General features: G+C 35.7%; 2 protein-coding genes across 2 annotated transcripts; both read left to right on the top strand.

Moving 5' to 3' along the window:
- The first annotated feature begins 3,286 nt into the window (after nucleotides 1–3,286).
- Nucleotides 3,287–6,405, top strand: LOC132164059 (peroxidase 15-like). The gene is made up of 4 exons (XM_059574466.2): nucleotides 3,287–3,583; nucleotides 3,702–3,893; nucleotides 3,989–4,151; nucleotides 5,750–6,405. Exons 1-4 carry the CDS (start codon nucleotides 3,374–3,376, stop codon nucleotides 6,160–6,162), a joined length of 978 nt encoding a protein of 325 aa, XP_059430449.2. The 5' UTR covers nucleotides 3,287–3,373; the 3' UTR covers nucleotides 6,163–6,405.
- A 4,001-nt stretch (nucleotides 6,406–10,406) lies between these two features.
- On the top strand, nucleotides 10,407–11,558 carry LOC132163690 (uncharacterized). Its single transcript, XM_059574057.2, has one exon. It carries the CDS (start codon nucleotides 10,407–10,409, stop codon nucleotides 11,556–11,558), a length of 1,152 nt encoding a protein of 383 aa, XP_059430040.2.
- Nucleotides 11,559–21,519: the final 9,961 nt, after the last annotated feature.

Below are 21,519 nucleotides of genomic sequence, written 5' to 3'. Positions count from 1 at the left end.
AGAATTGAATACACCGCTACTAAATGAGCAGTTCCGGTACTAAAAGAAATGGCACATGATCTAGTCTTAGGCTCTAATTAGCCTCCTAATTTGACTATCCGCACATCATTAATAAAGTTGACCCAAATTGGAAGAAAAAAATAATCACGAAGAGTACTTTATATAATCAACTGATGTTCAAATCAATCATTTAATTGATTAATATTTTAAAGGCTAAGATTTAAGAATGTCATGGATGAATTCATTGATAGACGTACGTACGTCACGCTCAATTTGCTAGCACCAACTCAAATTTGGCTTTTGCGTGAAACTGTTTTGTTTCATTCAAATTCTCGGAAACCAAACAAAACCCACAATTAAAGCAAAGGAATTGTAAACAAAAACGAAATTCAGACTTGTTGGAAAACGGCCGGGTTCTCTTGAACATGGTGGCCAGCTACGTACCTAGCTCGGAAAATTCGTCGCAGCGCGCCTTTTAAATGATGTCAACAAAGTGACATCATAATTAATGTATTATAATTGGAGTTATATCATAATCGAGGGTCCAGTTTTGAGTTATATTATAATTAACAAAGTGACATCATAATCATTCATTTATATATATATATATATATATATATATATATATATATATATATATATATCAACCCAAAACAAACATGAAACTCAAAACTGGACCCCTCATAATTAATTAAAGCTATGTTTGGGAAGAGCCAGGCCCGGCACTGTACTGTTCCAGCTACAGTGCCAACTGACACGTGGCAGCAGAAATTGATTTTTTATCTTAATTTTTTTTTTTAAAAAAAAAAAAAAATCAAAATATTAAAGCCACCCCCTTAGCCAAAAATGGGGTGGTCCGGCCACCCCATTCTGCTGCCACATGTCAGTTGGCACTGTAGCTGGAACAGTGCCGTTCCAACTACAGTGCCGGACCTGGCTCTTCCCAAACATAGCTTAATAGAACCCTACAAGTTTTTAAAATCCCTCTTTCCTTTCAACTTATAAGACAAACCGCCTTAGAAGAATGGGGAGGGGAATCCCGAGACAAATCCGCCAAGACTTGAAAAATGATAGTATAGTATATAGCATATATTAGGGCTCGTTTGGTCCGTGGATTGAGTATTCCGTTAGGAAAATGAATAGCTATTATCAGGAATAGAGGAAAATGGAATGGAATAGTTATTTATATTCTTTAGTTTGGTAACAACATATGTATTATAATTAGAGTTAAACCAAAATTATCAAAAACCCCACCTTTCTTTAAAAAAATAAAAATTAAAAATAAAAAAACCCACCCTTCTTTGAGTATTCCGCAGCCTCCCCCGTCGCCATCCGTGGTGGCCTTGGCCACCCCAGGCCAAATCAGCCAGGGGTGGTGCGACCACCCCTTAAATTCTATGTTTTCCTTTTCTTTTTTTTTAATAAAAAACAAATTTTAGGGTTAAAATAAAAAAATAATAATAATAATAATGAGTTTTTTGAAAAATCTATTCAATTTCATAAGAAATAGCTATTCCACTCATTTTTTAGAGGAATAGTTATTCCTGTGATTATGAAATTAGTTATTTTCATGAAAATAACTATTCCGAGGAATAGACTCATACCAAACAAAAGAATAATTATTCCTATAAAATTGTCATTCCATTCTAAGTGTCTATTCCGCAAATTAAACGGGCCCTTACTCTTCGGAGAAGCCTAGCTATTAAGTCACATCTTCTATATCTATGTTAAGTCACATGATATATGGCCTACTTTTTTTCTTGTCTTCCTAGTGGTTAAGCTGGCTTATCCATGCATTTGATTGAGTCAAGTGGATCCTCAATTAACAATAGAAAGTAGAAACTATCAAAAGAAGGGATAGGAATACATATATCCGGATAGATATGGGATACTTTTATGTATAGACGATGTGTTTCGGGTATAACCACATAGGCTCGTTTGACTAGCTGCATGTTGCATTTCTTAATCATTGAATCTTTCTTGCTGTCCATTTCGAACAAGAGTTTTTTTATAATTTCTGCCGATACCTTTTATTAAATCACGATTTATATCAAAAGTTATAAAAAAAAAAAAAAAAAAAATTAATTAATTAATTAATTAATTAGGTTAATTATTTAATTTATATTTTAATACTTTCTCTTAATAAATGACGAAAGTAAGCTTCAATCTCAAGTTTAGCTAAATCATGGCTTGAGTGAAGGTAAGAAAATTCCTTTCAGCTGGAATGATATTAGTTACTTCTGCAAATCCACGCATGTTAGAATATTACACCAAAATATTGTATGAATGTTAAATTATATATTGATTTTTTATTAAATAAGACTGAGTTATATATTTAAATGATTTTAGAAAATTCTAAGTATAATATTGACTATGCCAGTCCATGATAGCATGAATGATGTGACCACAACGGAGAGGTTAATTAGTACGTTGAAAGGTCAAGCTTTTTCATCCACATGCATAAAGAGATAGCTAGGATGTCTTGTCCGAGTTGCAGTACCAGTACTGTTACGCTAATCCTTCAAAAATTCTCTTTGAGGAAATTTTGTACACCTAATTAGTTATGCTAATCTTCTAACTAAACAGACTCCAGTTAATGCCAGTCGAAGTTGTCGAACTATACTTTGGCTAAAAAGGTTTGCCGATTACTAAATATTAATGCTACAAATTATATTTTTATTATTTTATAATATTTGCTAATTAAGTTGACAATTCTAATTAACTGTTTGATCAATCTTTATTTTTTTATTTTAAAAAAAAAAAGGAATTAAAAATTTGCTATTTACTAGAAGATAACATTGCTATTTAAATTTTTTTTTTTGTCATTTAGAGAACACTGCAAATTTATATATAGAAGATAACATTTATCTTCTATATATAGCACTAGCATTGTTATTTACTAGAAGTATTGTATCTTGTCCTCAAGTGATAGCTCAATCGGCTGTGAACCACGCCTTATGAAGCGGAAGTCACTAGTTCGAATTCTTCATCCCTCTTTCTTTGTGTAGACACGTCAAAAAAAAAAAAAAAAGTATTCGTAGCCTCCATTAATTGAATTGTCTATGTCAAAAGTTTGGAACAGCCCACATCTTCTGAACATTTCCATTCAAACTTGAAAGTATTATGGTTGACAGTTCTAGCGAGCCGCATAATTAAGCTCTCACGGTTAGATATAGCTGCCACCCATTCACCTGCTGGCCAGGTCACTCTGCTTCCCTTTATCAATAAAGAGTGCATCCCCCGGCGTAAGAGCAGCATAAAGTTTGGAATAATCAATCTCTTCATCCAACATTCCAAGCCATAGCCTTCCTTCAATTCTTTCCTTTATATATCCTCGATCTCTTTAGCAGAAAGAAAAAAAACACAACAAACTATGTCTTCCTTTTCACTTAAACTGTCAATTATGTTTGCCATATTTTCGTTGTTTTCGAGGTCCAACGCTCAACTGAGCGCCACGTTTTATGATAGCACATGCCCCAACGTGTCAGCCGTTGTACGTGGGGTGCTTGAGCAAGCTGCACAAAATGACGTCCGAATTGGCGCCAGACTCATCCGCCTTCATTACCACGATTGCTTTGTTGACGTAAGCTCATCTCTTTAATTGCACGTTAAAGCTCCCCTGATAGTTTCTTTCATCTTCTTTTTCTTGATTTTTCTTGGCAGCTTACTAACGAATATTTAACTGTATTGGGTACGTGTAGGGTTGTGATGGCTCAGTTTTGCTAGACAACGCTGATGGCATAGATAGCGAGAAAGATGCAGCTCCAAATGAAAGCTTAGTAGATGCATTTCCGGTGGTTGATGACATCAAAACTGCGGTAGAGAATGTCTGCCCAGGAGTTGTTTCATGCGCAGATATCTTAGCCATTGCTTCTCAGATATCGGTTTCTTTGGTAATTTCATTGCTTCAAAACGATATATAGCGTAAAGGTAGCTTGCGTTTTTCCTAAATCGTTACAACCAGTGACTAATATAGTAATTGTTGCAGGCTGGAGGCCAGGCGTGGGAAGTTCAACTGGGAAGAAGAGATAGCAGGACTGCCAACAAAGCAGGAGCTAGTAGTCTTCCAGGCCCTAGGGAAGGCCTTGCCAATTTGACATCCAAATTTAGTGACGTGGGACTTGATGCTACTGACCTAGTTGCCTTATCCGGTAAGAATATTACAAGCAATGTTACTATCACCACAAAAAAAAAAAAAACACAAGGTTTAGTGACATGGTTATTTGGGGCATTTTTGGCCAAAAAAATGTCTTTATTGATTTCGCAACGCTCTATTAGGGGCACTTGGGACACGTCGGTTTTATGGCGACTAGAATTTAAGTTTGAGACGTTTTTTTACTAAAAAAAGGCCTCGAAAAGGGGACGTTTAGAACAAAGCGCCCCCTTTTTAAAAATAGGGCGCTTCCTAGGCAAGCGCCCCCTTTTTTGCATGAGGGCGCTTCCTAGGCAAGCGCCCTCTTTTTAGAATGAGGGCGCTTCCTAGACAAGCGCCCTCTTTTTAGAATGAGGGCGCTTCCTAGGCAAACGCCCCTTTTTTTAAAAGCGGGCACTTGCCTTGGAAGCGCCCTCATTCTAAAAGGAGGGCGCTCAAGTGGGCAAGCGCCCCTATTTCTATATGGGAGCGCTTTCACACTGCGAAACGCCTCCAATAATTAATATACGGAGAAAATGTTTTTCCCATGCAATCCATATATATTTTTTATTTTTTCCTAATATACAATACGCAATACAATATTGTATTATGAATTTTCTCCAAAAATATTGGATTAATCCATAAATATTTTATCCATTCATCAATCTCATACAATCTTATACATATCTCACAATACATATCTAATCCATATATACAATTTCATATCTCATAAGACATCTAAATCCAAAATGATGATATCACAAACACAAAGTGTACCACATCATAAAGAATTAACAAAAATTGTACCATACATATGAAATAAAATATCCAAAACGATATCATAAACACAAAATATACCACCTCTTAAAAGAGTTTATAAAAATTGTATATTGCATATGAAATAAAATATATCAACGAGTTCGCTTAGCATTTGGTGTCAAATGCATACCCAACCTAATAAGTCAAGTATACGTACGTCACTTAACGATTACCTGCAAATGACAAAACCAAAAGAAAATATTAAATTACAAACCTATATCTAACTATTTTGAAAGTGCAAACCTATATATAACTAGATTATATTACAAGTGATTAAGATATGAAGATCTACACATACTTTGTGATGATCCACGATGGTCGCCTTCTGCATCAGCAGTATGCTCATCTTCATTTGTTAATCTATTCTCACCTATATATAAATAGATGCAAATGTATATTATGCAATCATATATATGTTCTTAAGTCAACGGTAATGAATTGTGTTTGAGCAAATAGTTCCCCTATAAAAGGATAAAAGATAAAGGAAGAACAACATAAAATAAATTTTATTGTGTTTAAGTTATATAAGCCAACATTAGAATTTCAAATTTTATGTTGTTCTTCCTTTATCTTTTATCATTTATTGTGTTTAAGTTATTTTTATATAACTTAATGTTTGAGCAGCTAGTTCCCCTATATAACTAAAAATAATTTCAGTGCGCCTGCTATCCAAGCGCCCCTAATTAAGGGCGCTCGCCATCCAGGCGCCCTTAATTGAGGGCGCTTGTTTTTTTTGTAGTGTGTTTACACTTATTTATTATTTTTATTTTATATTGACTAATGTGTCGTGTTTTACAGGTGCACATACATTTGGACAAGCACAGTGCGAGTCCTTCAGTGACCGCCTTTACGACTTCCAAAGCACCGGAAACCCGGATCCTAACCTAGACGCAACGTACTCGGAAACGCTTCGCCAAACATGTCCTCAAGGCGGGGATGAGAATGCGTTAGCCAACCTTGATCTGGTGACCGCGAATGACTTTGATACTAGCTACTTCACGAACCTGCAAAACAAAAAAGGGCTTCTCCAAAGTGATCAAGACCTATTTTCGACAACTGGCGCTGACACAATTGATATTGTAAACCGTTTTGCTAATAGTCAGAGTGAATTCTTTGACAGCTTTGGCCAATCAATGATAAAAATGGGAAATATAAGCCCCCTCACAGGAAGCAGTGGGGAAATTAGGTCAGATTGCAAAAGGGTCAACTGATCAAGTATAATTTGAAACTAGCTATGAACTTTTTAATTAGGATATTACCAAATGAAATATATATATATAATCCGCAAGGACGTAATGGTCTTTTGTTGGTAGAAGTTTTTGTTTTGTTGTGGTGTTCTATATTGGTAAGTTGAGAGAAGTAGGAACAATTGTGTATTTGTTATGATTTGTGGGTATAATACAACATATGTATCTTGTTTTTATCATTTCTGATGAAAATAAAGTAAAAAAGTGCCAAAAGACCCTGTTCAAATTAATTCCCTAGTTTTCTTTCAAACTAGGTTTGAGAAAAATCTCAAATTTAGTCTTTTAAACTGACATATCTCCAAAATACATGTGAAAATTACTTGCTCTATTAAAAATACATGTGATTTTGGACACGTATCAATTTAATACAGTGAGTTGGAAAATTATGATACAGTGGATTGCATGGTCACGCTTGAGCAACAAACACCTAAAAGAAAGAGATAGTGTAAGATTGAAGAATTGCCGATGTGCACGTACGTGAGAGATAACTCTAATGTTTAAGGGTGTTTTTTTTTTTTTTTTTTTTTTTTTTTTGAAGGGAACTCTAATGTTTAAGTTATTAAAGGGTTATTGCTAAAAAGCTCTTTGTGTGAGAATGAAATAGTTTTTTTCTTTGATAACACATATCAATTTGTACTTTGTGTATGTTTTTGCTTTGATAAAAATTGCGACTTCAAAACTGAGATAATAATTCTTTTGAAGTTTAGTGGACTAATGAAACATTATAATGTGTTTTTATTTGACTTTTGGTTTGTATCGTTAATCTGGATTCAAGGGTGGAACTAGAAATTTTTTGTGGGGGGTCCGAACTTTTATATATATATATATATATATATATATGTGTGTGTGTGTGTGTGTGTGTGTTTGTGTTCGCGCATTCATGTAAAATTAAATTAGCTAAAAAAATCTAATAATCAAAGTAAATATTCAAAATTTTAATATAACGGCATCACAAATACATAATAATATAAACTAATGGTAAAATAAAATACGTACAATTAATAGGGTCTAAGAAAAATGGGTAACTTTTTAGGAATTAGCATTATCTTGATAGATTTCTTAGAAACAAACCAAACACAATCAGGTGTTAGTCGAATGCTGCAAAACAAAAAATGAATTAGAAGAAGAATTAAAAAACAAGAAGTTATCTAGTTTTTTTTTTTTTTATAAGAAAATTAAAGGTGTTGCATTTTAATTAATACATTAGCTAAAAAAGGCACGCCTAGTTCTCACGCTGCCAAATAAATTTTAGTACTACTACACTAATAAATTCACGCTTACCTCTTAAACACACTAATTTATCTCAGTATTATTATCTTTTGTTTATGATTTTGGTTTTTATATGTTTATTTTTTTGTAAAGCCTTAGCGTTGCTAGTTTCTATAAAAAGTTTCTTATAATAGGTGTATTTTCTTTCATCTACTATTATAAAAAGTTTCTATTTGCTTTTTTTTTTTTTTTTTTTTTTAAGTTGCCTATTTGACTAGGAGGTACAATGTGTGGCAGGAATTACACTTTGTCTTGGAGTGAAAATCTTGCCGGGGCTTAATTAATTATAAGGGCATAATATACAAAAATTAAAAATTAAAAATTAAATAAATTACAAAGGCTTTAGAAATCCTTGGGGGTGCCAGGGACCCCCCAAGGCATAGTGTGGCCGGGTCCGCCTCTGTCTGGATTAGCAATATTCATGCTGTGTCTTTTGTTGTAACTTAATGGAAAAGATAAAATTTTGTATATATATATATATATATATATATATATATATATATATGAACTAATCTTTTGTGCTAATTAATTTGATAAGAATAGTACAACTCCCTACAAAAATACTTACATAAAAGTTGCAACATAAATTTTGTATTTGGACATAAAGCCTCACAACATTCTTTTGAGATAAAAACTTTTACTCAAAAATTTTAAATTTTGGCCTCTATAGAAGAGAGTATCATATCAATGCTAGGTTCCAGAGGGATTGTAGATATATATATAGCTTTTGAAGTGTTTTGTAGAAATTTTGGAGAGACCTCTCACAAGTAAGTTATAGTTAATGATGGTTTTTGAAATGGTTAGAAGAAAAATGAATTTAGATCTCGAGATTGATGGTTTCTTTTATTTTGTTTTTTTCATTCTTTCTCCTTTCTGAATTGGTCCCTCAGCAACCAGAGGATGCATTGATTTGTTTTGTATGTGGATTTTGCTGTGTTTGATATGATTATATTACAATTATATGGTATTGCATATGGCACTTATTTTGTATTGTGAATGTTTATTGGATTCATAAACAATATAAAAGAAAATAAGCCAAATGCCTTGAATTTACTGTGGAAAGTTTCTCTCTTTAGTCGATCAATATGCTGAGAATATGTTAGAAATTCTCATCTTGGAATTTTTTGGACAAAAAAAAAAAAAAAGAGAAGGAAAGAAATCATTTTCATTGTTATTATTCTTTTCCAAGAAGATTCATTGAAAAGGATTTTACAAAAAAAATTCAATCACCAACTACGTACATGACTTGTTATAAAAATTTCAAAGCAATCAAAGGGACGTTGCTAGCAACTGATCACTAAACATCATACCATTGCTTAAAATTGTTCAAAACTAATAACAAAGCAAAGATATAGAATGGCATTTGATGATTGCCTTACAAAATGAAGAAAGTCAAACTATCTAAATAGTAACATGTTTAGTTAAACACTATTTCCTCAATAGATTTTTAAGGATTTCCATTTGGCGTTGATGAACAGATTCTTTTTGGACTTCAGGTAAACCATTTGTATCCATAAGCATAATTTTGTCCTCTTCTCTCACTTGTTCCACTTGAAGCTTTTCTTGTTTGAACCGAAGTCTTTCGAACCCGTGCTCATGCAAACCACGAAGTCTCTCTTGCTCTTGAATATATAGATGTTTCTTCAATAACTTCCATTTTCCTCTCACTATTTTCACTCATTGGTTTATTCAATAGCTCTCATTTCCAGCCTTCTTGCCTAGTGGTATCTCCAAATCTACAAAGTGAGTAGTGAAGCTATCATCTTCTCTAAATTTATCAGATCTACAGTAGGAGAAAATGTCGTTGTAAATATTCTTATTCTCGATTTTTCTCTTGCCAAGGAAATTATCTTCTTTTATTGTAAAGTTGCTACGCCGTGATTTCTTAGCACTAGACTCTATTTCAACTTGAGATGGAGGCATTTGACCTATTAGATTTCGAGATCCCATCGATTCATTACCAAGGCAAGACTCCTCATATAAGAGATTTGTGAAGAAAGTGTCTTCTTGCATTTGAGAATCCATTAACTAAAATGCAAACAACAGAGTAATTAGGACTGAGAAAGATTATAACTTGTTGAAAACCATTACTATAATATGACAAATTCCAACATAATTGTGATAATTACTAGTGGAGGCACTACAAGGACGATCAAATCATGAGTTCGACAAGATTGTACAAAATCCAACATTTCCATCAAGCGTAGGTTCAATGCCACTACACAGTTAATGTAGCAGGAGTGATTTCATCTTATTTTTTGTACATTTTCTTTCCTTGGCAACCAAACTAGGAAAAGGAAAAATGGAAAAAATAAACAAGGAGGCAAAATTAAAACATAGTGAATTTCTTTTTTTCTTATTATTATTATTTGTTATTGTATTATACGAATCAAAGAGTGGAAATGCAAAATTCCAGTGAATAAGAAAACTCACTTAGAGATTGTCTAGCAAGAACATTTCAATATATCAAGTATGTGTAAACGCAAAGAAGATATTTTATCCTGGCATTTTCATAAATGGCAGTAATTTTTTTTGGCGTTTAAAAAATATATGCCACCAAAATTTAAAAAACCTGGCATTTATAATAAATGCTAGGTTAAAAAACGCCAAAAAGAGAGTAAAAGACCAATTTGTGTTGTAGTGTGTGTGTGTGTATATATATATATATATATATATATATATATTCATCAACCGGCGGACTAGAGGAAAGGGAATTAAGGTAGAATGATCAAACTAGTATTTCCTTCTTCTTCTCCTTCTTGTGGTTGCCTGCAACTGCAAAGTTTTTTCTCATGTAGTCGTAGTAATTATAATCCTTTAAAGGGTCTCCTACGACTACCTGTGCGCAGCGTTTCCTCCTCCTCCTCCTCCTCCTTCATCCCTAGACAAACCCTTTTTCTTAATATAGCAGTAACTTGGGTTCACTTCGACGACGTTTCATGAGTACTAGTACTGATCACAAAGATGTCTCATCTGATTCCCCATGGCTGACGGAATATTCTTATTCTTTTTTTCTGAGTGATCATCTAAGATTCATTAAGCTGGCGGTGGCGGGCCTGGAGATGGTAACCCTTAAGTATAGATCGGATCTGGGATTAGCAGGTGAGTGTCTGGGATCATCTTCACTAGGCTGGTTGGCCTTCATCGATGCCGACTATGGTACTATTACACTTTTGAATCCCTTCACCCAAAATACTGATAATCACTATCACGCTACTCCTCCACTTGTTAAGCTTCCGCCTGCGACTACGTTGCCTGATGCGGACTATTTCGTACGGATTTGGAGAATTGAACAAAGATACAGCATGGGAAACTTTGGTGGTTTCGTGCACAACATTGTTTGGTCATCGATCCCCATGTCCTCTGATTGCACCGTCATGGTCGTCTATGGTCCAAACCAAGATGTTGCATTCTGTAGACCCGGAGACAAATCGTGGTCTACTTATCCCGTGTATCGGCTTGGTGGTTGTATGCAACTAGCTTATTCCAACAAGAAGAAATTGTTCTACGCCAGGGGATGGGATAGAGACGCATTTGATTGTTGGGATCTTCGAAACCCTTGTTGTCCTAGGATGGTTCACCGCTTTTATCACCCTTCTTGCCATGCTAATAATAATTACGACAAGTATGGATCGAGATTGGAGTACTTCATGGAATCGTCGGGAGATATTCTCCTGGTTGTTAGGTATATAGGTCTGGCTACGCGGCCCCCTATAAAGACATTTAGATTTGATGTTTTCAAGGTTGATCTCGAACATGAAAAACTAGTGGAAAAAGTGGAGTGCCTTGGTGATCGTGTGTTGTTTCTTGGTCTCAAACAATCGTTTTCTGTGTCGGCTCGAGACTTCCCGGAGTTGAAGCCTAATTCCATTTACTTTACTCACGGTGATCAGGAATACCAGCCTGGAGTACCAGTTAGTGATGATGGGAACACTAGGCATGTGAAGAGATTGTTAGATATAACATACAAATATGATGATGTGGGAATTTACTCCTTACAAGATGCTACCATCACACCCCTTGGTGACAAGAAGGATGATATTCATCTTTACCGGCCAGGCTCTTGGGTCATCCCATTCCCGCGTGCATGAGCATGATAGTTATTTCTTTTTTCTCTTATGACTACATTAATTATTTTGGAATATAATATATGTCAATTAATTATTTATTTAGTCTTGCGTTTTCTGTATGCCGATGATTATTGAGTACTGATTTCATTTCATGTTGATAAATGAGATGATGAAAGAGAAAGGACAAGAAAAGAACATATCGTATATATGTATATAGCATAGATTCACAGCTATCTGCAATAGGCCAAAAAACAAGCAGCACTAGAAAACACATGATAAAAACCCGTTCAAAAAGCCAAGAACCGACTACTAAACTGACACAACACTGCCAAATTCAAATATAAAACAAACCAAATTGCTGAAGCTAGTTAGTTAAACCATCAGTCATCAAATTACTACCTACAGCACAAAAGAAGAAGATAATGCTGAAATTAAAGAATCAAATCACGCCAAATTCAGCATACACACACATTCAACTCACACTCAACCCACAACCCCCGTTTGAGTAACCACTCATTCCAAAACCCGGCCAATTCACCAAACTCTACAAAGGCGCCAACTTTTGCACCCATAGCCCAATATCTCAACAATCAAACATCATTCCCACCAAAATGAGCATGAAAGCACATATGGGTCTATCAGAGTCTATATGTATATCTCTGTATTGCCTTTGGGGTTATTATATTATTTTTGCTTGTTTTGTCTTGTTATCTTACACAACATTTTGCGAAAATGAAAACAGAGCAACCAGTGTGCGGCTGTTGCCCTGTTTCTGTCTTGAGTTTGTGTAAAACTATCAGGGTCAGCTGAAATTATACAAATAAGCAAATACCCACAAAAGAACTAACCAAGAAATGAGCAAAAAACTGAGAAAAACACAGTACCAAGATGAAGAGAGGAGGCTTCGGAGCGGAGGAGTGAGAGAGAGAGAGAGAGATAATATTACAACAAGAAATGAAGATGCTAAGGCGGTTATTCAAAGAGTCACCGTTAGGGTTGGGTATCGGTTATATTGGTCCCTTTAATGGGCTTATCGGTTGGTAACCGATAAGCTATCAGTTAACCAAATCCTAACCGATTACTGACCAATAAGAAATATTACCAAAAATTATCGGTCATATCGATAATCAATTAACTGGTCGGTTAAATCGGTTTTTTGTGAGCTTTTTATTGTGCTTTAACTGATTGCTAATTGGGCCAAAAATTAATTGTTTTGAAGGCCCAAATACATTTTGTTGGGCTAAAGTCTAAAATATCTTATTAAAAATTAGTTATTTTGGGGTATATTTTTTTGCTAAAATAGCTTATTGAAGCTTTTTTTTATATTGATCCACTACAATATAAAATAAAAACCAAAACGACGTCGTTTTGGTTTCAATAATAAATATAAAATTGTAAAAAATTAAAAATTAAAAGAACTTATCAGTCATATCTGTCATATCGGTTTTTCGATAACAAATTATTAACTGACCAATTACCGACCGATAAGCTTATCGGTATAAAATTTTTAACCGATTACCGACCGATAACTATCGATTCGGTTAAATTCGGTAATCGGTCAGTAATCGGTAGCCAATTAATCTGCCTACCCCTAATCACCGTAGCATTATGTTGGTCTAAAAATTTTGAAGAGTGTGTTGGAGTGGAGATACTCTTACTCGCTAGAATGGATAACTACATAGGAGTTGACTAGTAACTAGGAAGAAACAAAATCCAAATCCCAAACCTTGAATTATAAATATTTTAGTATGAAGGAACATTAGACGATACTACATCGTTGCCAAGAGTTCGTTGCGCTTTAGAGAAGATATATTGATAGTTTTGAGGGAACATTGTCACAATTAGAAGTTTGGAGAGACATTGTCAATTGGGTGGTAAATTGAAGAGTGTAGGTGAACGTAAAATGGTTTAAAGAAAATGATTTCCGCATTTTACTGTGTTTACTTCAACGTAAAATAGTGGTCAACGAAAAATATTTTTCTTTTGACTGAAAATTGAAAATGGTTTACGGTTTTCAAAACCGTAAACCATTTTCTGATTGTGGGCATTTCATTTTCAAATTGATGGACCTTACCAAAACTCGCTCAGAACCTCCCCGGGACTTGATTAGGACTCGCCCAAGACGCTTTTGGGACCGCTTGGGACCTGCCTGGGACCTAACCGGACTTGAACGAAATCTGCCTAGACCTACCCAAGACTCGCTTGAGACCCAATCGGGACCTGTTCGGGACTCGCCTGGGACCCGCCCGGGACCTAACAGGGACTTAACCGGGATCCCGTCGAGACTCGCCTAGCATCCGCCCGGGACCCCGCCTAGACTTGACCGGGACCCACCCGGGACCTGACCGGGACTTACCCGAGACCTATCCGGGAGTTGACCATGACTTGACCAAGACCCACCCGGGACTTGCCCTGGACCTCGCGGGACCCGCCCGAGACTTGACCAAGACCCACCCGAGTCTTGATCGGACCTGCCCTGGACTGGCTTGGATCCCACTCGGGACCTGACCCGGACCCGCCCAGGACTTGGCCAGCACCTGCTCGGGACCCGCCTAGGACTTGACTGGAACTCGTTCAGGACGTGCCGGGGACTTGACCAGGACCACGCTTGGACTTGACCGGGACCCGCCTGGGACTTGCCTGGGACCTGACTAGGACCCACACAAGACTTGCCCGGGACCCCGACAGGACCCGCCTGGGACGCCTCCGAGACTTATCCGGGACCTCACTGGGACTTGCCCGGGACTTGACCGGGACCCACCCAGGACTTGCCTGGGACCCCGCCCGGGACTTGACCGGACCTGCCCAGGCAATTCCCGGTCAAGTCTCGTCGGTGTCTCGGGCAGGTCTCGGCGGGTCCTGAGCAAGTCTCAGGTGGGTCCTGGGCAAGTCCCGAGAGAGTCCGAGGCAAGTTCCGGGCGGGTCCCAGTCAAGTCTTGGCGGGGTCCTGCGCAGGTCCCAACGGGTTCCCGGGCAAGTCCTAGGAGGGTCCCAGTCAAGTCCCAGTCAAGTCCTGGGCGGGTCCTAGCGGGGTCCTGGCAAGTCTAGGGCGGGTTCCGGTCAAGTCCCGGCATGGTCCCGAACAAATCCCGTGCAAGTCCCGGCAGGGACCTTATTGGAAAAAAAAAATTATTTTCCGTGTGTGCGGTAAACACCTTAAAAAAAAATAAAAATAAAAACTCCTAAGATACATTAAGGGCTTGTTTGGAATTGCGTTTAGAATGCCTAAAAGTGTTTTTAACACTCAAAAAGTATGCTTGAAGAAAAAAGTACTCGTTTGGTAGAAAAATTAAAAATGTTTTTAACGGTCCAAAATGCCTACAAATAACCAAAACGCTTTTTGGCAAAAGCTTAAAAATGAAGCTTTTGCCCAAAAATACTTTTTGACTTAAAAGTTTTATTTCTCAAACGCAATCACAAACAAGCTCTAAGGGTATATTTGGGATTGCGATTTCATAAGAATAATCTGTGTTTTTAAAAGATATATCAAAACGTAAAGCATTTGGCATTGCTATTTAAAAAGCACTTAATTTAAAATAGGAAAAAAAATCTGCGATTTCAATACGCAGGGTAGGGGATGCTTATTTGAAAAGGTAAAAATTTAAACCAAAATCATGAATTTGCATAACAAATATTTAATAAGAAAATAATATTTTTTAACTTGTTTTACCAAACGCCTTTGCGATTTTAAAAAGTAGCGATTTCAAAAACGTTATTTGTAACGCTATTTTTAAAATCGCACTTATTAAAACCGTAATCCTAAACAGACCCTAAGTCTTTAACAAACATAAAACACATTAAGAAACATATCTAATGAACACATTTTGGTGTGCCAAAATTAAATTTGCGATATCTCTCTATGTCGTAGTTGCATATATATATATATATATATATATATATATATATATAGGAGCAAAACTAGCTTATGGCTTGGTGGGTTAAAGTTTCCCAAAAGAAAAATCTCTCAAAAACATAATTATTTTTAACGTTTATCCCCTACACTAAAATTTCTGGTTCATGCCATCCGTTTTATGAGGGAGTTGGGACTGCAACTTGTCATCGTGGAGGGAGATGCCAAGCAGATAGTGGACGCTATAAATTCTCCTATGAACACGTGGAGCCGGTTCGGACATCTGGTGGACGATACTAAGAATCTGCTACAGGCATTCCCATGGTGGCCCTGTGTTTATGTTTTCAGGGAAGCAAATGAGGCTGCTCACAGGTTGGCGAAAGCAGCCATAAAAGGTGTTGGAGATAGAATTTGGAGGAATCAAACTCTAAATTGTATTAATGACATTGTAATGAAGGAGCATTTAGCTCTTACTCTTGATTGTTTGTTGGGGCCTTAACCCCACCTTCTGATCATTATCAATAAGATTATTCGAATATTTGTTCAAAAAAAAAATACAAACGTATAACGCAAGGTGTGTTGGATCATATGATCAAATCCTATCGAACAAGTACAAAGAAAATCTCTTAACTATAATACAAAAAACTATCTTAAGAAAACGAATCTGCATGGAACAGACACTCTGCTGTCACTTGTTAGTCTAAATAAAGATTACTTGTTCTTGTGTTATGTACGTGTTAGTGGGACATACATTCTTTGTTTCTTGTTACTTGTTCTTGAATTTTCCCCACTTTTAACTTTACTGCATTTTTCCAAAAAGATGGCCTTGCTTTCTTGCTTATTGTGTGTGTATATATATATATATATATACATATGAAGTGTGTCCTTATTTTTTTTAGATAACTAAAAATCTATTGAAAATTCAACAAGAACAAAGAAGAATCGACAAGCAGCTAACCTTAATAAACGTATTTGAAGTATGACTTCTGCAAAGAAAATCGAGCTAGCGATAACTTTTTTTTTTTTTTTTAGAGAAACCATAAAATTCATTATTTTAATATTTTCATATTGTGAATTGATGAATTTATTATTAAATTTGTGTAAGACCTATATGATTTTACAAATCTAATAGTTGGTCCATTGAATTTGCAAAAAGAAATGGTTAAAAAATAATTTTTTAATTTGTCTCTGTCGTTTAAGGCTAAAAAAAATAAAATAAAATAAACTCATGATAGCGGTGGGCTAGAGATATGCAAGAAAATTAGCCATATCATTGATCCCAATCATCCCATTAATACTCATGGAAAATAAACTTATTTTGAAAGGGAACTTTCCACTTTATAGCGGTGGGCTAGAGATATGCAAGAAAATTAGCCATATTATTAATTAGCGATCCCAATCATTCCATCAATACTCATGGACTTTTTCATTTTGGCAATAACGTACGGTACTGGACAAGTCTGCCATGCAAGACTGTTGTTAACGTGGTTTTTCCGGAACTTCTCTATTTTTTTTTTTTTTTTGCCTTGTCGGTGGGAAAGGGGGCAAAACTTTTTTTTGAAGCGTATCATTTTCATTCATTGATAAAAGTTGCGAGCCTAAAGCTCTTACAAACAGAGCAAAAAGCTCTGAAGTAAATTATAGCCGAAGCTAAAGATACAGTCATCAACAACAAACCAAATCAACCAAAACACAGCATCCGCTAACCTATGACTAAATATCAAGTTGAAAACTCAGATCTGCATCAAACAGACACCATCTAATGCATAGGTAGCGCTTATTCCTCGGCCTTGAGAGCAAAACCCCCAATCCAATACTTATTCCTCGGCCTTGAGAGCAAAACCCCCATGCCGATACTTATTCCTCGACCTTGAGAGCAAAACCCACAAGCCGATACTCATCCTCCTCGACTCGAAAGCCAGGATAAATTTCACATCCACAACCCAAAGGTTTGGACCAGTAATATCGGGCAGCAACCGGGCGCAACAAAGCAAGAGGAGAAAGCCTTATTACAAGCATAAATAAAACCATACAGGGAAATAAAGGGAACAATAAAACTAATGCAGGAAAAGAAATTACAGCAAATAAAACCAAATACAGGGAAACTCAAAGGAAATACAAAACAGAAAAACAACAAAACAGAAAAATAAATGAGAAAAACACTCAAAGCGGGTCACGGCAGCCGGAGGAGGCCGATCGCGAGCTGGCTGGAAACCGCCGCAGAAGGTGGCACAAAAAGCTTGGCGCGGGAGGGGCGCGTGAAAAGATCCGACAGCGAGCGGTGAGCAGCGAAGCGAGCGTGGAGGAGATCGGCGGCACACACAAACAAACAGGGAGGGGGAGAGTTTGAGTGAAAACCCCCAAAAGCAGTACCCACCGAGAGAGAACACAAGCATAACAAAACATAAACACTAAAGACAGAAACAAACCTAAAACAAAAATCGGGAAGCAAGGAAGGGAGGAGGGATGCCCGTTGCCCTCCTCCCCTAAGGCGGCGGCGCTCTGGAGGGGGGCTTAGGGTTTCACAAGGCTTAGGGTTTACCACAGCATCGTTGTTTTATGTTGCTATGTTTTTATGAAAGGGGGCAAAACTTATTAATCAATTGATGATACACAAAATTAAACACTTAAAAATAGACTAATTTTCTCAAAATTTCATGAGAAGCAAAGAATTATGTACACAAAAGTTGGCCAGGTCTAGTACAGTTCTAGATTAATTGAATACACCGCTACAAAATGAGCAGCTCGATCCAGTACTAAAAGGAATGGCACATGAAGATCTAGTCTTAGGCTTTAGCCTCCTAATTTGACTATCCCGTACATCATTAATAAAGTTTACACGAATTGGAAGAAAAAAATAATCACCAAGAGTACTTTATATAATCAATTAATGTTCGAATCAATCATTTAATTGATCAATATTTTAAAGGCTAAGGTTTAAGAATGTCATGGATGAATTCATTGATAGACGTACATCACGCACAACCAGCTGCTAGCTCCAACTCAAATTTGGCTTATGCATTAATGTTTGACAATTGCGTGAAACTGTTTTGTTTCATTCAAATTCTTGGGAACCAAACAAAACCCGCAATTGAAGCAAAGAAATTGAAAACAAAAACGAAATTTGGACTCGTTGCAAGTTGTCATGGAAAACGAGTTCTCTTGAACTGGTGGCCAGCTACCTAGCTTGAAAAATTCGTCACAGCCTTTTAAATGACTTCAACAAACACTACAAAAAAACAATTTTTTTTTTTTACTGGAGATTTCTAACGTTTTCTAGTGTCTGACGCGTCAGAAAATTTTTCTGACGGGTCGTTTCTGACGCGTGTCGATTGTCAGAAGCATAAGTGTCAGGAAAAAAAATTTCCTGACGAGTCAATGGTTGGAACGTCAAAAAATTATGACGTTTTACTGTGTGGCACGTCATAACAATTTTTTGACGTGGTATAAATGCCACGTCAGAAATTTTCTGACGTGTCAAAATTGGCACGTCAGAAATTTCCTGACGTGTCAAAATTGGCACGTCAAGAAATTTAAAAAATTAATTAAAATATATATATATTTTTTTTTAATTTTTCTGGATTTTTTTTTTCAATTAAAAAATTTATTACTTTAAATTATTATTTTATTTGAAATCTCCGCGTGAGGGAGCTGCGCCAATTTCTCTTTTCTTTTCTCGGCAGATCTGCAGAGAAAAGAAAATATCATTTTCTCCTTTTTTTTCTCTTCAATTTGTTTCTGCAGATCTGCTTCATGTCTCCATGCTCTCCATTTTCTCAGTACTGTCTCTCTCTTCTTTTCTCTATTTACAAAAACCAAAACCGAAAAAGTCTTCAAAAAATCACAAATCACAAATCAAAAATCCAAATCAAAAAATCAAAAACCCAAACCTCAAAACCCAACAAATCTTCAAAAACCCAAAAAATTTCTTATCTTCTCTTCTCCTTTTATTTTTTTTTTCTTCTGCTTCTGTTCTTCTTTCCTTTTTCTTGTTCTTCTTCTTCTTTTGCTTTTCTTCAATTTGCTGCTTCTCTTCTTTTTATCTTCACCTTTTCTTTTTTAAAGTGAAATAGTAGTGTACGTAGTTTTTTTTATATATATGTTTTAATAGGTAATCGAGCACAATTTATATAAAAAAAATAAAAATAAAAAGCGTGAAGCACTCTTAAGTATATCGAAAGTATACACAAGGATACCAAGAAAAAAAAAAAAAAAAAAAAAGGCATGAAAAACAAAAGAAAACCCAAAATTCACAAAGCAACCCAAAACAAACACGGAACCCAAAACCCATGAAGAACCCCACACCCTCTTGCCTTTACCACGGCTGGACCCCTCATAACCCTACAAGTTCTTAAAATCCATCTTTCCTTTCAACTTATAAGACAAACCGTCTAAGAAGAATGGGGATCGTGGGGAATCCAAAGACAAATCTGCCAAAACCTGAAAAATAGTAGTGTAGTATATAGCATATATTACTCTTCGGAGAAGCCTATTAAGTCACATCTTCTCTATAAAGTCACATGATATATGTCTCCTACTTTTTTTTTTTCTTTTGTCTTCTTAGCTAGTGGTTAAGCTGGCTTATCCATGTGATTGAATCTAAGATGATCTTTAATCTCCACTGTCAATTAACAGTAGAAAGTAGAAACAATCAAAAGAAGGGATAGGGATATATATATCCGGATCCATATGGGACACCTTTACGCAAGGGCAAAATTACCCTTGGGCTTGGGGGACTCCTGCAGCCCCCAAGGCAAGGGATGGTCCCAAAAAAATAATAATAATTAAATATCTTTAAAACTTAACTTTTGCCCCTCCAAAATTTTTTAAAAAAAATTTGGCCCACTCAAACTAAATATTCTAGTTCCACTCCTGCTTTTACTTACAACGTGTTTCGGGTAAAATCACATAGGCTTGTTTGACTAGCTAGCTGCATGTTGCATTTCTTAATCATTGAAGCTTTCTTGCTGTCCATTGCGAACATGATTTTTTTTTATAATTTCTGTTGTGATAGCTATTAAATCACGATTTATGTCAAAAAGCAAACTATAAAATACATAAATAAATTTAATTAATTTATTTATATTTTAGTACTTTTTCTTAACAAATGACCAAAATAAGCTTCAAACTCAAGTATAGCTAGATCATGGCTTGAGTGAAGGTAAGTAAATTATATTTCTTTCAGCTGGAATGATATTAGTTACTTCTACACATCCATGCATGTTAGATTATTACAGCAAAATATTGTATGTGAATGTTAAATTATATACTGATTTTTTATTAAATGAGACTGAATTATTTAAATGATTTTAGAAAATTCTAATTATAACATTGACTAGCTTGAATATGGATATGACCATAACGAAAAGGTTAAAGTACGTTCAAAGGGTCAAGCTTTTTCATCCGCATGCATGAAGAGAGAGGAATATCGATGTCTTGCTGATCGATGCTTGTCCGAGTTGTAGTAGTAGTGTTACCAAATTTTTCAAAAAATCTCTCTCCCAAATTTTGTACACGTCGGTTAATGCTAATCCAACTAATTAATTAATTTGGCTAAAAAGGTTGTCTGATTACTAAATATTAATGTTAAAAATTACATTTTTATTTCATAATATTTGTTAATTAAAGTTGATAGTTCCAACTAATTACCGTTTGATTAATCTTTATTTTTTTAAAAAAATAATAATAATTAATAGTAAATTTGGAATATGCCCGTCCCTATTATCTCGCAGAAAGACAAAAAAATGCACTTAAAAAAATTTTTATAATAAAAATACCTTTAAAAATTCAAAAAATACTAAAACAGCAGGTTGTTGTGCGTGGGTTGTCTTCACACAAGACCCACAGTAGGTTCGGTAACCAATGGCAGCCAACAATAGTGCCGTGTGTCTGGGGAAGACCCACGCGCGGCAACTGTCACCACTTCTTTTTCTTTCATTATGATATTATAAATGTTTAGTAGTTGGAAAGAGACATTAGAGCGTTTATTTGAGGGCATGTCTACTTTGTCCAAAAGAAGTCTAAATATTGGTTTGAATTGTCATGTTAGCAACTTAACATAACATGTCTATTTTTCTACATCTATTTATTATCGGTTGGCGCAACGTAACATAAGAAATTGCTTGAAATACA

The sequence above is a fragment of the Corylus avellana genome, chromosome 8 (genome assembly GCF_965113065.1).
Source record: "Corylus avellana chromosome 8, dhCorAvel1.hap1.2, whole genome shotgun sequence".
NCBI lineage: Eukaryota > Viridiplantae > Streptophyta > Magnoliopsida > Fagales > Betulaceae > Corylus > Corylus avellana.
This window is presented reverse-complemented; position numbering and strand designations above follow the sequence as displayed.